This window comes from Xyrauchen texanus, chromosome 28, assembly GCF_025860055.1.
Source record: "Xyrauchen texanus isolate HMW12.3.18 chromosome 28, RBS_HiC_50CHRs, whole genome shotgun sequence".
Lineage (NCBI taxonomy): Eukaryota > Metazoa > Chordata > Actinopteri > Cypriniformes > Catostomidae > Xyrauchen > Xyrauchen texanus.
Genome location: NC_068303.1, coordinates 23,578,820 through 23,593,114, shown reverse-complemented (window position 1 = coordinate 23,593,114; position 14,295 = coordinate 23,578,820). Strand labels below are relative to the sequence as shown.

General features: G+C 37.1%; 2 protein-coding genes across 2 annotated transcripts; both read right to left on the bottom strand.

Moving 5' to 3' along the window:
- Window positions 1-2,428: 2,428 nt before the first annotated feature.
- LOC127622015 (transmembrane protein 165-like) lies at window positions 2,429-10,787 on the bottom strand. The gene is made up of 6 exons (XM_052095869.1): window positions 10,481-10,787; window positions 6,976-7,207; window positions 6,227-6,402; window positions 5,929-6,114; window positions 4,111-4,216; window positions 2,429-3,960 (listed from the first exon to the last, which is right to left on the bottom strand). Exons 1-6 carry the CDS (start codon window positions 10,616-10,618, stop codon window positions 3,884-3,886), a joined length of 915 nt encoding a protein of 304 aa, XP_051951829.1. The 5' UTR covers window positions 10,619-10,787; the 3' UTR covers window positions 2,429-3,883.
- Window positions 10,788-11,301: 514 nt separating this feature from the next.
- Window positions 11,302-14,041, bottom strand: LOC127622364 (polyprenol reductase-like). The gene is made up of 5 exons (XM_052096447.1): window positions 13,817-14,041; window positions 13,551-13,702; window positions 12,878-13,069; window positions 11,889-12,020; window positions 11,302-11,635 (listed from the first exon to the last, which is right to left on the bottom strand). The coding sequence occupies exons 1-5, from the start codon at window positions 14,014-14,016 to the stop codon at window positions 11,376-11,378; spliced, it is 936 nt and encodes a 311-aa protein (XP_051952407.1). The 5' UTR covers window positions 14,017-14,041; the 3' UTR covers window positions 11,302-11,375.
- Window positions 14,042-14,295: the final 254 nt, after the last annotated feature.

The window sequence follows — 14,295 nt, the reverse complement described above, 5'->3', positions numbered from 1 at the left end:
TTTGTTCCTGCACTGATTTTTATTGTCAGCCCCAATAAGGTCATGATGAAATACAATGGCTTCCTCAGGTTGGTTCAGAATCCTCAAAACCCACATCAGTTATATCTCTCCTCGCTCTATTGCTCTATTTCATCTTGTGATAGTGACCTCTTCAGTAAAACGCTTTCTTCTGCATCTACCAAGATACACAAAAACAGCCGTTTCACCTCCTTCAAAATATAGGTACCATTGAATATGATGTACCCCAGAATGGTTTTTGGTGCTCAATGCAACTTCAACATGTCAGTTGGTGTTTAGTGATTTATCCAAAGAGTGAGAAGGAAAGATTGATAGTAATTTAAATCCTGTTGAATTTGTTGTTTTTCTTTGAAAAACTGAAATGCTCATCTTAAAGATGCCCAATGGAAAAGGAGGTGGTGAACAATGTTAAATGTTCTGTAGTTCTGATGTATGCACTAGAAGTTCTGAATGTCTATCAGTGTTCTCTCTTGCTATCATTTAATCTTTGTACGTTTGACGTTATTTGCTGAGCACTTATGTTTGGCTCATGAAAATGATCTGGTCAGTACACGTTAATTGGGGGAAAAGGCAAATAATTTAAATAAACCTATAAATAGGGTTTAACTTACAATTTGATAGGTTTCACAAGAACATTCTGAGGCCTTTGGGGCTACCAGAGCATAGCTCTGTTTTCTTAAACTTACACTTAAAAAATAAATCTGTAATAAAAGAAATAAAGTGTGCTGTATGGGTTAATTTTGTGAGCCAGGCAGTTCTTACATTAACAAATAATGGAACCTTTTCAAACAAAGTTCCATTTACTCCCCTTATTCGATTTTGAAAATAAACATATTTAAAAAATAAAACAAATGCTGGCTTGAATTCCTTTGCTTATTGTGATGTATTCTTTTAAAGGTGCAGTAAGCTTTTTTTAAAATGTTGAAGTAGACACATCCCTTCTTTTCAAAACACTGCCCTTTAAAGATTGTATTGAGACTGTTACCTTCTCATGGTTGTCAAACACAACAGTAGCAAAATAGCACCCTCAGCTTATAACTGTTATGAATCTGAAAATGGCATTAAACCTGAATGTTCTGTTTCAATTACGCTAAGAGAACATGCAAAATGAGTGACAGCAAAGTCTTTATAGCATGTCAGTCCACTGGTGGCCATTTTTTGAACGCTCTAGGGAAGCTATTTGGGGAAAGACTGAAATCTCTAAAACAGTTGGTCAAGATTATGATCAAAGAACATTTCAAATCAGCGGTGAAGTCTGAGAAATTCTTCAATTCTAGAGACTGTTGTGTGGGAAAATCCCAGATCAGCAGTTATAGAAATACTCATGGCTCCCAATTATGCCAAGCTCCAAATTACTGAGATAAAAAATGTTCCTCATTCTGATGGTTGATGTGAACATTAACTTAGCTCCTGACCTGTATGTGCATGATTTTATGCACTGCTGCCACACGATTGGCTGAATAGATAATCCCATGGATAACTGTTGGTGCCATATGTACTGGTTTGAGTATTTCTGTAACTGCTGATCATCTGGGATTTTTACACACAACAGTCTCTAGAATTTACTCAGAATGGTGCCAAAAACAAAAAACACCTAGTGAGTGGCAGTTCAGCAGACAGAAATGTGTTGTTGTTGAGTTCAACAGAGTACGGCCAAACTGGTTTAAAATGACAAAGTCTATGGTAAATCAGATAAACCCTCAGTACAATTGTGGTGCGAAGATAATCTCAGAATGCTATTCTGAGAAGCAGGTTGCTGCCACTCACAAAGGCTAGTGAGATATCTCAGGACACTTATTTCAATTTTATATTTCAGGAAAAAGGAACATTTTCTGCATACCATTCCATAAAAAAAAAAAAATAGCTTACATCACCTTTAAGTAAATGTCAATTTATTTAAAGTATTCTTATTCAAGGGGTCATAAACCCACTTTTCACCTTTTGTCCATGGTCACATAAATTTGATACATTTACCTTTTTATTGTATTTTTTTATTCATTTAATTAGTTTTAATCCATAAAAGTGTACGGATATTGCATGTTAAATTAATCAAGAAATGGGTGGATCTAAGGAAATAAAATCCATGGGTGCTTTTATGATTCTGTGGTTACAAAATGCAAAATCTAGGGTAGAGCATCTATAACTAATGGCTATATTGAGGGTAATGTAGGTTTATAAATCTCTGTGCAAGAATGGATAAAATTAGAAAAGGCTAACAAATCTGTTAGAACATATTAAATACAGTTCAGATTAGTAATTTGTAATACATTTTACAATGAGGACTTTGGGGGATGTCCATACATTGCAATTTGCAAAACAGTGTTTGTTATTGCCATATATATATATATATATATATATATATATATATATATATATATAAATTATTTATAGGTGCTTAGACAATGCTGTTGAACACAGTATGTTCAAAAGTATATTTTTACATACATATAATACATGCTATTATTGTCATCACATGCAACATATACACATCTGTTAACTTAAATGTTCTAGAGGTTCTTAAGCCTTTAGAGCTAGAATTAAGAAATAGCATCATTTGCTCTTAAGTTACACATTGAGTATTCAAATTATCAAAAAGAACCACATCTGACAGACTGAGATTTTATTCAATATTTACAGGAATTACAGGTTTTTGTACTTAAATTCCTCTGTCACAGATAATTCAACACACTTTCCAAAGTTAAACAATGCCTGTCAAATATTGACAATGAAGTACCCTGAAAAATTACAAAAAAGCAAAGCTAATCCCCTCGTTGACTAATGAACACAAATAAAATTATTTAACATTGAAAAAAAAAAAAAATCTCCTCATTCCAGGGCTCCATAGAAGAATAAATAAAAACTGCTCGAAGGAAAAAGGGCAGACTTCAGAAATCATTAAATTACTCTTCCTTGATGAGCAGATTCAAGTGTGACTCAAGACTCTCTACTTTTCAGAGAGTCTGTGAAAAGCATTTCAATAAGACTTATGGGGAAGGTATCAAGTGCATATGGACATAAATGCATTTATGATTGAACAATAATGACCAATTAATAATGTGTCTGGATTAAAGGCCACATGTGATGGACGATCTAGAAGTAAACCCAACATAAATTCATACTACTATTGGTAAAGCAGTGCGTTTTTCAGCCTTCGACTTCTTTACAGTATGGATAGAAAACGTCACCAATCATCAACAGGCAGGACTGTACTGTATTGCAAAAGCAATTTCATTACAGTACTTTTTGTACAACATTCATAACAAGTATGTTTGTTATGGTTAAAGGAATTACAATATACTGCTATATTGCTGAGGTTCTTACCCAAGAATGCTCCTGAGATGCAAGAAGATTTAATGCTGTGCAGTGCTTAGACAGTACAGGGAGTCATGGGGATGTTGAAGGGTGCATTTTATGGCTGATCCAGTTTTAGTTTTACAGTTGTTCTTGTAGTGAAGGAGAATTGGGCATATCTATATTAGACTGAAACCAAGTTTGAAGGGCCAGGATTTACCCAAAGTGCACTGATCAATCACACGGTAAAACAATATGAAAAAAGGTTCATGATTGGTTATTTAAAACATTATGTATGTGCCAGCCCAGGAAAATACTGTATGACTAATAGTTCAAGTCAACTGTTGGAATACTGGGGGGGATGGGGGGTGTTGGAGGAATTAAGAGAAGAAAAAAAAACTAAAATGCTCATTAAGACATGAGCAGTAAATTATTGTTTCACACACACACAAAAAAAAAAATACACAACAAACAAGCCATCCAAAAATTTACAATCTCTCCATTTGTATCCCTTATTCTGGGTTGTACTGTGATGATTGCATGTACTAAATGAAACCAACAGTCACTTCTTCAATCAGAATCCAGAATCGGGCTTGATAAAGAGGGCAGAGAATGCAAAGGCAAGGAATACGATTCCACCAATGATTGTAACTGTAGAGATGGGGGGGATGATCATACCATTAATAACCAATCAATCAATTAATAATGATTTAAATTAAGAACATAACACAGCAAATAATATGTATAAAGTTTCTTTATTATGTAACATTAAGCATTGTAATAAATAAGCCATTATCTCACCAGTTCTAACGGATATCTTCTGAGCCACCATCCTTCCACCAATTACAGCCAGTCCTGTGCACAGGCAGTGTCCCAAGGTTCCACCAACTGCTACTCCAAATGGATTCTGCAGTACAACACAAGTTTGGGGACTGATTAAACAACACTAAAGTGATTTGCTTGCTGCAAATAATGAGTAATTGGGAGTAGTGAGATATCATTTTAATGGGCTTCAAGATAATCCGTAGATTTTTTTCAGATACTTAGTAAATTTTCGGAGATACAGTAGCTCCTTTTCCACCAGTAGGGTCTATCTGGAACCATTTGACACATTTCCATTGCTAAAAGAGGCAAAATCAACTCTACAATGGCCCCAAAAACCTGGAACCAGTAACTACTAACGTCAGAGGCAGTGGCCTGGGATAAAGTCTGCTTCAAGTAGAGTTTTCAGTACCACAACAACTCAATTCTGGCAAGGCTTGCGCTAATCAAAGCTAGCTGCCAGTTGCATCGCTGTTCAACTCTTAAGTCAGTAGAAACCTGGACTGATTCTCACAAGAGTGGTTTGCAGGTCCTCCAACAAAGCAATGGCCTTTGCGCTATTTTAATAGAAAAGGGCCAAATGAGACTTTTATAGACGTTTTTCCACTATCGGGCCAAATGAGGGCATGCTAGTACGTGTCAGTGCCTGTTGCATTCCCACTGTCACATCTGGGGCTTCATTGGGGCCAATGGCCTGCCAATTATCCTTGGGCCAAAGAAGGCCAACTGAGGATTGGGGTTGCTTCAAAGGTGGAGTTTCGCTGAGTCAGGTTAGAGGTTTCAGCACCAAGATACTCAATCCCCAATTTTTTTTGCCTCAACAAGATCAACGGAGAATGGAGATGTGTCAATACTGGTCAGTAGGCAAAATCAAGGCTCTTCTGAATTTTTGGGCTGATGAAAATGTGCAGATTGCCATCTACTGAACGAAGACTCGATTAAGTATACAGTCCCTGAACTTGCCATGTTGTGCATTCAGCGCACAATAGTACAGGTTTGGGAAAAATCAAATAAAAAAAATTGTGGGTACAATACAAATCCATGTTCATTTGGAGGGCTAGCTTGTCTCCAGAGTCTAATATCTTAGCTTGAGTTTCCCTCTAGCTTGTGAAATAGGTGGGTTGTGTGACGTTGGTACCAGGTTGGTATTAATATCGGTATTAAGATATTAAGGGCGGGTTTCGGGCAACATTGAGGGTTATTAGCCCGATAATGGGAATGCAGATCGATTTTGGTCTCGCAGCTCAAGGTCTAAGGCTATTGGCCCTGGCTGTTAATAGCCCTGGCTCCCACTGGTCTGATAGTGGAAATGTGGCTAATAACAACGAATTGTGCATTTAAACAAGCCACACTTTAGTCAGCATTCATCAATACAATTGGAACCATTTACTATTAAGATGTCGACTGATAGTGGATTTTGCTGATACGATAACTAACGTGGTGGAAAAGGCAGATAAACAAATAATTGGCCATTAGCTTTAAAAATCTATTTATTGAATGTTAAAAAAAAAAGAATCTTTACACACTATAACAGGCACAGACATAGAAGAGTCCAAAATTTATAAAATATCAGCTGCAGTTTATTGCTCAACCAAAACAATAATAACCAGATAAAAGAGAGAGGTGCATAATGCGGGACTCTTAACTACAAACAAGGCCAAAATACACAGGGTCACAGAGAGAATTTTTTTTTTATTTAACAACTATCAACATAGATTTTTGATGACAACCGATAGTTCCAATTAGCTCAGATTCATCAGTAAAACAGATATATTGGTCTACCTCCATTTACTTTACCTCTCTTGCAGCCAGTACGATTGTGGCAAGCTGAGAACGGTCACCCCACTCTGCGAGGAAGGTAAGGGTGAGTGCCTGAATGAATATGGGTGAGATCACACTGTGCCACTTCCTCTGGGGCAACATGGTCGCTGCCGACCCTGCCTCCACATCGGGCCCTCCGTTTGCCAGCTTATAGCGTTGAAGCTGCAAGAGAGAGAATCAGCCAGTTAGAGGTCAGATAAGATGCTTAAATTATGCAAGGTGTTACATAGCCATGTCTAAGGACAAGCACTTCAGTTAAAAAGCTTTTTATCACCTCCTCATCTTTTTTCTTTATCTCAGCCTGAACCTCCTCTAGCTCCTCCTGCCCTTCATCAGCACTCATCCTCAGTCCCTCCCTCAGCATCCTCAATCCAAAGATGGCAAACAGTGCTGTCGATATGTAGTAAGTGTAGATCCGTGGAATAATGGTAGTGGCATAGCCGAACAGGACTAGGAAGACAAATGGGTCATAGGTCCTTTAAGCATACAGAAAATTAATAAAAGACAAACAGTAGAGAAAAACATACTGTTAACATTTTAGCCATTAAAGGGACAGTTCACACAAAAATGAAAATTTTCTCATCATTTACTCACACTCATGCCATTCTACATGTGACTGACTTACTTTCTTCTGTTGAACACAAATTAAGATTTTTAGAAGATTATCCCAGCTCTGTAGGTCCATACAATAAAAGTGAATGGTGGCCAGAAATGTTCAGGTCCATAAAGCATATAAAAGCATAATTTAAGTAATCTATATGACTCCAGTAGATAAATCCATCTCTTCAGAAGTGATATGATAGCTGTGATTAAATCAACTAAAACTTGTGTGATAGTGACAATCTCTGATTTCACAGTAAAGGTTAATATCCGATTAATGGTCAAGAATGAACTACATCACAGAAAGCTCTGGTAAATAAAAGACAAAAACTTGACCAAGGATAACAACTTCTCTGAATTGCATTGTGTGTTTTATAATGAAGTTTATCAACTTCTGCTTAAGAATATCTGGATTTCACCAACCTGACAAACACGTCATAAGTCCCAGAGCCAACATGGCACCTGCCAAAACCGTGAGGCGATTGTAGCGCATAGCCATGATTGCTGCAATGAAGAATGTCTTGTCTCCCAGTTCAGAGACAATGATAACTGAAATGGCTGCCACAAAGGCATGAATAAAGCCCAGGTTTCTATTACTGGGCTCATCGACACTCACTGCTGGACCAGGTGCATGACCGGTGATGGCCTTCTGGAGCTGGACAGAAATTACGTTGGTTGTTAGATCAATTATTAGCAATGGTAACAATTGCACATTTCCTTAGAAGCAAGAGATTCTTGTAGATCACAGAATTAAGAAATAGAAACAAACTGTAACTCCCATTTGGGTCAATGTTAAACTTACAATGATTTGGAAGACCTTGAAGATGGATTTAAAGGGCAAGTTCACCGAAAAATAAAATTCTCATAATTTACTCTTTTACTCACTTCTGCAGAAAACAAAAACCCTGAATATCTCAGCTCTGTAGGTCCATATAGGGCTGGGTTATATGCACCAAAAATCATTTCTCTGTATGGATATGATATATATCTCAGCATTTTCTACAAAGTGGGCTAAATGTTCATTTGTAAGTCAAAGCCACATGCGAGTTGGTAAATGAAGCACAACGTGCTTTGTTTCGGGGCACAAGAGTTTTCAGGCAGCAACCTTTTAATTAGCAATTAGTTTTTCACACAAACGTATCAATTCACTTTAGAAGACCTAACTTGATCAGCGGGAGTCGTGTGGATTACTTTGATGCTGACTAAGTGTGCTTTTTGGACTGTCAAAAATGTGTGTCCATTCACTTGCATTGGATGAAGCTAAAAACCTGGGATACTTTCCTAAAAATCTTAAATCCTGTTCTGATGAAGAAAGATGGTCATATACATCTTGGATGTTCTGAGGTTGAGTAAATTATCAGCACGTTTTCATTTTTGGGTGAACTATTCCTTTAAAATAAATGTTGTTTGTAATGTCTTTCATTCATAATTACCATGAAAGTGAAACAATCTTTTAAATATTTAAGTTGTTAAAAGGTTTAAAATACACTCTTATATATTTTTATTTCTATATGCCATTTATCTGTTATAACAGACCTTTTTCAAAGACTATGTGATGCGTTTCCACATTATTTATCATTGTAAATCTAGCTCTTTTTTTATATTATGCATTTTTTAAATATTGTGTAAATTGATAACATTACGTTTTGTTATATTACCCTGGAATTAGTTTTATAATGAAATTCCAAAGCTGCAATTACAGCTGGTGAGAGAGTGACAGTAAATTTGTCATCTCCCATTTGACTGTCTTAATCCACCTCTCTCTATTTTATTTATTTTTCTTCTGGAAAGTGATTCAAATGTAATAATGGATTTATCTTTTGGCCTTAGAGCAAATGGGTAAGAGATGGGGCAGACAGGGGTGAGAAATCGGGGTGTGCAGAGGTCTGGCCCATCACAGCACCGTGTTGTGGCCGGTTCTGCGTAATGCCCCTCAGTCCGGCCGGAATGCGAAAAATGCGCTCCAAAACCCGGAATGTGAAAAATGTCTATAACAATGTTCGTTTAAATATCTTCAACAAAAATTTATGATAGCTTCATTTATACAGCGATGGTGCACATTAATAACAGCTGCGCTTCACTGCATGAGCTCGTTAATGTGTCACGGGTGATTGAGTGTCCCAATATTCAATGGATCAGTACCCTTACCAGTACCCAAATTCGTGTTCACAATATACTGATTCATGGGATAGAAAGTTAGGGAGCTAATTGAGACACAGGGTGAGTTTTCTTTGGCAGTGTGGACCAGTGCTGTGTCTCCCTCCATGTTGCAGGAGAACTTGTGATTGAGTGGGGCCGGGTTTGAGAACAGAAGCAGAGGAAGAGTGGGGGCAGGGTTTGCACACAGATGCAGAGGGAGAGGTAGAGTGGGGTTGTGCAGAGTGTGAGAGAGAAGAGATGCAAACATTGGCTTTACGGAAGAAACGGGTTATGTAATGCAACATCAAATTATATCGGTATAAACGGTTTTGTCTCATCCTACATCTCATTTGAAAATATATCGATATTTCTTTAAAAGTTGATATACCGCCCAGCTCTTTATGTCCATACAATTTCAAGTGAATGGTGGCCAAAACTTTAATGCTCCAAAAAGCAAATAAAGGCAGCATAAGTCAACCGTATGACTTCAGTGGTTTAATTAATGTCTTCTGAAGTGATCTACATGTTTTTTTGTGAGAACAGACCAGTATAAAAGACCAAATAAACTCCTTTTTTACTATAAATCTTGGCATCAGCAGTCACCTTGGCAATCATAACTTCAAGCTTGATTACACTTCCTAGTGCCATCTAGCACTCTGCACGTGTCAAGCGCTAGGAAGTGTAATCGATCTTGAAATCACAATCATGCCTAGAGACTGCAATGGCAAGATGTACAGTGAGAAATGAGTTAAATGTTGGTCTGTTCTCACAACAAACTGAATGGATCACTTCAGAAGACATGGATTAAACCACTGGAGTCATTTGGATTACTTTATGCTGCCTTTATGAGCTTTTTTGGAGCTTGAAAATTTTCCCAATCTTTGTGTTCTGCATAACAAAGAAAGTCATACACACCTAGTATCGCATGAGGGTGAGTAAATGACAAGAGACTATTTTTGGGTGAACAATCCCTTTAATGAATCTCTGAGCTCTTCAGTGACGTTAATTACATAATCAAATTAAAAAAAATCTGTAAAATAATCCAGATATGTATATGTTTATGCTTCAGGGCAATTGTGTATTCATGTCACCACATACATATAATTTGCCCAAAGTATTTGTACATAACACAAATTATGAATCACTGACAATTGGATAAAAGTGAAAAGCTGCTCGATTATTTGTCAAAATAGCTTTGCCAGAGGAACATATTGTATAGCTGGGTAGAAAGATGTGAAGAATTGACCAAGAATGTTTTGAATGTTCAGCGTTTTAATCCTCACCTTCTCTCTCACGTGCATTACGTTAACCTGCAGCTCACCTTACCATGTCACCTTATTTTATTGCTATGTTCTGCAAATGAATCGCGTTTTTATACCTCATTCATTCAATACATCCTTTAAATGGTCGACGTCTTGAGATTAAGATTTTGCATAAACAGCAGATTCACCAGATTATACGAAATTGAAGCGTGTCGTTTTTATGGGGTTTGTTCGCCAGCAGGAGTGAAGCTTAACAAATATAATATAAATAACTAAAATAAAAAATTACAAAAAAACAGACAGCATCTCCTGAGCAATCGCTGCAAGTCAAACCAGGGCCCATCCTTTTAATCTAGCCTGATAAATCACGCGGATATAAAACTGTGAAAGTGAGTGTAGTCAAACTAGTTTGCACTGAATGATAGCGCTAATGTGCCGCCGTAATTCCAGCATTACTCCGCTTAAACGAATAGACCCTCTCACTTACGTGTATTCAAGAGAGCAGATAATTAATGTTGCATATGTACCTCCACAGGCTGCTCCTCTTTAATGACTTTATTCTCTTCTTGAATTGCCAAAATTCCCGCTGATAAAAACGCGACGTTCAGGGTCAGGAAGCATATAATCCTGTGCCCGCCATGACGCTCACCGGCCCGGCGTGTCATCTTGAGTGCTGGCTAACACGGCTTCTGGTGTGTAAATACTCTGTAAATTAAGATAGTACAATTTTAAATCTGTATACATCCACGTTTTGTTTTTACGGTCTTGTCAGACCACCGCGTTCATCTTGACGGAAAGGCTGACGCTAAGGCAAAAACAAACGTGTTAGCTTAAAACTGCGCCGTGATTGGTTAGTTGTGAGCTCAACGTGTATCTAAGAGCGTTGGTCACTGAAACTGAGGGAGACTATTGGTTGTGTATGGGTAGTATGCAATTCCGACTAAGCAGGAAATACTGTACGAGGCTCGTAAACCAGTATAATTTATAGACACCAGTTTGGCTTTTCATACAAACATTGATAAGCTAATTAATTTGTCAGTTGTAAGGGACAAACAAATATGTTATTCAAATAAAATTTTAACTAAACTAAATTATGCAGGTGAAGCTGACGTCAGATAGCTCATATAGGGTAGAAACCACAACGAAGTTGTTTGCTGACATATTATCCATAGGCCTACTGACACAGTAACTTTCCTTTAGGAAGGAAGTTGTTGTTATTTACCTTCTGAAGTCAGTCTGTTACAGTCCATTTCAGATATGTGCGTTTTTCCCTACACCACCATATAATTCTTCAAACAAAATGCATAATAGGTGTCAGCTCTCTCTGAAAAGAGTAGCACTGAGATCATTTATGATTTTGTGCAGTCAGGTTTATTTATTAATTCAGTTATTCCATATAAAAGAGCTTATTACATAAAACAATCACAAGACAAAAGGAATAAAAGCTTTGCGTTGACGAGGATATGTTTCAAACTTTCCTCTGTAGTAATCATGACAGAGTTGGGCAGCCAGAGCCTGGTTACAAAGCACATACAGTACCACCAGCCACCAGGTAAGTGAACGGCAGCCACAACAAACACTCATGGCAGCATAAATCAGAAGCTCAGCCAGGTAATGAGGACAAGAGACCATCTCAAACCAGCCCCCATGTGGCATCTTGTGGGCCTGAGTTTCTACTTTACCTATACATCACAGGACAGAGTGAACAAAGGTTCAAATTCAGTCGTGGCTTTACTCACAAACAAATGATACAATTTGTTAGTCACATTGTAAATTTTTATTGATATTCAATTGAAAGGCATGATTCATTGGTTACATGGTTTCTACTTTGTATACTGACATGAAAAATAAGCTGTATTACTAACACTGTACATTTACAGCCTTTAATTATTTAAGGATAGTTCTTTCTCACAGGAAACTCCATTCGTTTCTTACCCGAGCTGTCAGTTCTCAGCTTAGCCAGCAGCGAGAGTGACCGATGCTGGAGGAGTGATGCCCAGATGAAAATTAGAGTCCCAATTACATGATGCCATGTAAGATGATAAAAGAGATGGACAGATGGAGCCCCTGGCAGTGCACAAGGTCAAACATTAGATTATACTAATATATGTCCTAATTGTAAATATACTAATAATACTAATATTAGCATTATATGTAAAACTCTGGAATATCATCCAGGTACTGTACATCTAATCTTGTCTGGTGGACTGATATATCGGTTTTACCAACTAATCGTGCCGATAGTTGCTTTTTGAAACTATCGGTTATCGGCAAAAATAAATGCTGATAGTTGCCATATTTTTTTTTAAACATTTCTTATTCCTTCATGTTCCGCTGTGCCCAGCGCTATTTTGATTAGATAATCAAGTATCCTAAATTGAAGCTAGGGCATGCAAAGAAAATGCAACTACATGAAAATGTGCCCTATCAGCACATACACTGTGTCTCCAACTTTATATCTTGTGAATAATAATAAACCTTATTCTTCATCAAACCTCATCTGGTGAAATATTACCCATCATCTGGTAGATATATATAGGCTATAAAAAGCATAATTTGTTAAATACTTGTAAAATATAGAGTATTTTAACAGATCCAAGTCTCTATCATTTCAAAATAAAGGTCCATTGTATTTTCTGGGCTTGTTTACAGTTAAAAGTCCAACATTATACACCAAATCTTGATTTATTTAGGTTAATAATTGGGATTTTGGTTGAACAATAAATAGAATCTGGGATTGTATTAATGTATGTGCCCATTATAGTACAGTACGTTTTTAACAATGAATTAAAAACCATCGGCCGATTAATCAGTTATCTGCTTTTTACACCACCTTCGTATTTATTATCTGCAAAATCTACTATCGGTCGACCTCTAGTTAGGAGTTTCCTTCATGGCAAATATGATGATAAGATAGAACTAACCTGTTTCAGGCATAGATCCATTTACACACAGGACAGTAAGTCCAAGAAGGATGTAGTAACATAAACCAAATGTATACTGGAAGATATGGATAACCCCACTGGAGAATACACTGACAAACAGGCACTCCAATAGCCGCCTAAAGGAATGGATCCATAGTAACACTTGTAGAATCACGACGGACAGCTGTAATTCTGAAAATCATGAGTAATATTTAATTAGGAATTTTATATTCACATTTTGGTAAATGGAAAGTATACATTATACTAAATATAAGCATATTCTGAGAAATGTGCACTACTATAAGTGATATAGCCTAAAAGTTTCCATGGTAACCATAGTTTTCACTAACACATCATAGTTACTACAGTTGACATAATAAAGTAAAGCTGAAGTGTTATGTGTCATTTCTGCACCACTAGTGGCACCAAACGGAACTGCAATAATAAACATTGTTTTCAAACAGCTTTTTCCAAACACTCCCTGTTAGTGATGGCCATGTTCAAAACACTACTTCACAAAGCACCTCTAAAACTGGTAATGTTAATACAAAATTACCATAGTTTTATTGTAGTATTATAGTATCTATTCAATTTGGTGGAGATTGTGGTTACGGTAATTTTTTGTAAGGGAAAGTGGATTGTCTGTCTAATCAATCTTTGAAATTTAAAGTACCATTCCAAGCAGCTCTTTGGCTGCCAGTTAAAAACCACAGCGTGTCAGTCAGCCAATCAGGGAACGCTTCATTCATGACGACAGAACGTAGGGAGAGCAGTAGGAGGAGCCCATTCCACATGACCGACACCGCGTAGAAATGACAGAAAAATCTACAGAAAACATAAGAGAAAGACGTTCATACATGGCCGCCCTCACATGCACAAACTGCGATATCTGAGGTATATATAGAGAATCACTAAAACTATAATTGAACCCCAAAGCACCTCTTTGATACATCAAAAACGAGCTGCCAGTTTGGACGCTTGATGGTTTCCTTAGTTTTTCCATATCGGATTAAATCCTGAAACACCTGCTCAAGTTTGTGAGGCAGTTTCAACGAAAATTTACAGAGGCAAAAAGCTACTAGAAAACATAACGCTAACAAAAACCATATAATATTTACTATTGGGACGGTGTCAAACATCACAGCAACTTTATGCTGTCCGCTCGTGTAAAGAGACCGAAGGAAAACAAACACTGAAACTTTAAGGTTCCATTTACCTCAGACCGCTTCGTGGTCAGGACGTGCTCCAAGATAAAATCAGCTATTCAGAAACCACTAAATTATTATTAAACTATAATAATTTTAAAGAAATAGTTGCAATTTAAGAACGTTGGAAATTAATCTAGATCTATAATTTGTGGCTTTACCTATGAACACAAGGGGGCAGCAGGCAAAAATATTTTGTCGTGGTAATCTTAT